The sequence below is a fragment of the Neovison vison genome, chromosome 7, assembly GCF_020171115.1.
Source record: "Neovison vison isolate M4711 chromosome 7, ASM_NN_V1, whole genome shotgun sequence".
NCBI lineage: Eukaryota > Metazoa > Chordata > Mammalia > Carnivora > Mustelidae > Neogale > Neogale vison.
The window spans coordinates 190,947,570-190,949,781 of NC_058097.1; the positions used below are offsets into that span (position 1 = coordinate 190,947,570).

The 2,212-nt window shown below is 44.8% G+C and overlaps 1 protein-coding gene across 1 annotated transcript; it reads left to right on the forward strand.

The window, feature by feature from the left end:
* Positions 1-1,028: 1,028 nt before the first annotated feature.
* LOC122914325 (olfactory receptor 4X2-like) lies at positions 1,029-1,958 on the forward strand. Its single transcript, XM_044260958.1, has one exon. It carries the CDS (start codon positions 1,029-1,031, stop codon positions 1,956-1,958), a length of 930 nt encoding a protein of 309 aa, XP_044116893.1.
* Positions 1,959-2,212: the final 254 nt, after the last annotated feature.

Genomic DNA, 2,212 nt, shown 5'->3' on the forward strand with positions numbered 1-2,212 from the left:
GTGGATGTCATGTCACTCAGTCTCAGAACCCAGGAACCTCACTGTAGGAGGGACTGTACTGATACATACAGACCTCAGCCACCTTGGGTTAAGTCCAGCATCACTGAGGACAGTGTGCAAATCAGTCAGTGCACAATATTGGTGATACCACAAGGTGTTGGAAGGCTGGATGTGGAGAAGATTGTGTCCGAGAATGTGTGTGCAGTCTGGCCAGAAGGTGTTTTGTGTTTCTCTTGCCACTGGGGGGCATATGATAGGAGGTATTAGTGAAGAGAAGAACGGTGTACGGATGGAACTAGATCCTTGGAAAGGGATGAGGTTACCAAGTGACCAAGTAGAAGGAGGGAATTAGGAGAAGGAAAAATAAGAATGAATGCTGAGAGTCAAGAGACATTTTTTCTGGTCTGAAGGGTAAGTGGAGAGGTTAGAATGATATTCTGCAAACCAAAGATGGACAGAGAACAAAAGGAAGTGGGAGGGAGAGAAGCTGCTGGCAAAAGACAGCTAAAAGCATTTAAAAGCCATACAGAGACCTCTAACATGGAAATAGCACCACTGTCCTTGCTGCCACCATCATCCAAGGAGGCATTCGTCTCCTAATAGGTGCCCCTTCTGCTGGTCTGCTCCCACTAGTCCAACTTCTACATACAAAGTGACTTTACTTCCCAGTTGACTAACATTCCTGATGAGTCTCCATGGTCTGCAGGATAAACCCCCAAGCGCATAACCATCCCTCAGGAACTGGTAATAAACTCTGCCTCTAGTTTTATCTTTGCTCTTCTGCCCTTTACTTCAGCTACACTTGGGTGGATTTTCGTGGCTTTGTATACTCTTCTTACTTTTTGGAATGATCTTCCCTTCTTCTATACTTAAACTAACTTCTACTTATCTTTTAATATCCAGATCACAAACTTTTCAGATTTGCAAGGGATTATCATGTAATTCATGCACTTGATGAAGTATCAGTTCAATTGATCTGTATCAATTCAGATCACCCCACCCTAATCATTGCCTCCTGTGGTGACTTCATGGCTAATACACACAATGTGACTGAATTCATTTTCCTGGGACTCTCTCCCAATCAGAAGGTGCAGAAACTTTTCTTTGTGCTATTTCTGCTTTTGTACTTAGCAGTTGTGCTGGGGAATTTCCTCATTGTGCTCACGGTCATGACCAGCAGAAGTCTTGGTTCCCCTATGTACTTCTTCCTCAGCTACCTGTCCTTTGTGGAGATCTCGTACTCCTCAACTATAGCTCCCAAACTCATCAAGGATTTGCTGGCTGAAAGGAAAGCAATTTCTTTGTGGGGCTGCATGACACAGCTTTTCTTTATGCACTTCTTTGGTGGCACTGAGATCTTCCTGCTCACTGTGATGGCCTATGACCGCTATGTGGCCATTTGTAGGCCCCTCAACTATACCACTATCATGAACCGGCAGGTATGTGCTGTCCTGGTGGGAATGGCATGGGCTGGGGGCTTTGTGCATTCCTTTGCCCAAATCCTTCTAATCTTCCACTTGCCCTTCTGTGGTCCCAATGTGATTGACCACTATTTCTGCGACCTCCTTCCCCTGCTCAAACTTGCCTGCTCTGACACCTTCCTAATTGGTCTGCTGATTGTTGCCAATGGAGGGACCTTGTCTGTGATCAGCTTTGTGATCATCTTAGCCTCCTATATGGTCATTTTGCTCCATCTGAGGACTCGAAGCTCTGAGGGGCGGAGCAAGGCCCTCTCCACCTGTGGGTCGCATATCACTGTGGTTACCTTGTTCTTTGGGCCATGCATCTTCATCTATCTAAGGCCTTCTACCACCTTGTCTATAGACAAGACAGTGGCTGTATTCTACACAGTGATCACCCCACTCCTCAACCCTGTCATCTACTCCTTGAGAAATGCCGAAGTGAAGAAAGCCATGAAGAAGCTGTGGATCAGGACAATGAAGCTAGATGAGAAATAGAGGCTGAGTCTTGGCATTGATCGTGTGTGTGGAGTGGTGCTGAGTCCAAACTGAAGGGGCAGAATGTGATGAAGGAAAGTTCCCAGGGCTTTTATCTCTAGAGTAATTGTTGTTTCTAGAGTAATTCTAACAGTCTCATCTTTAGAAACTCTTCTAATCACTTAAGATAATTCCTCTTATGGATGTACTGTAACTTGATTAGGCATTTTATGTTAGATGTTTAGGTTGTTTCTAATCTTTTTCTGCTATAAATA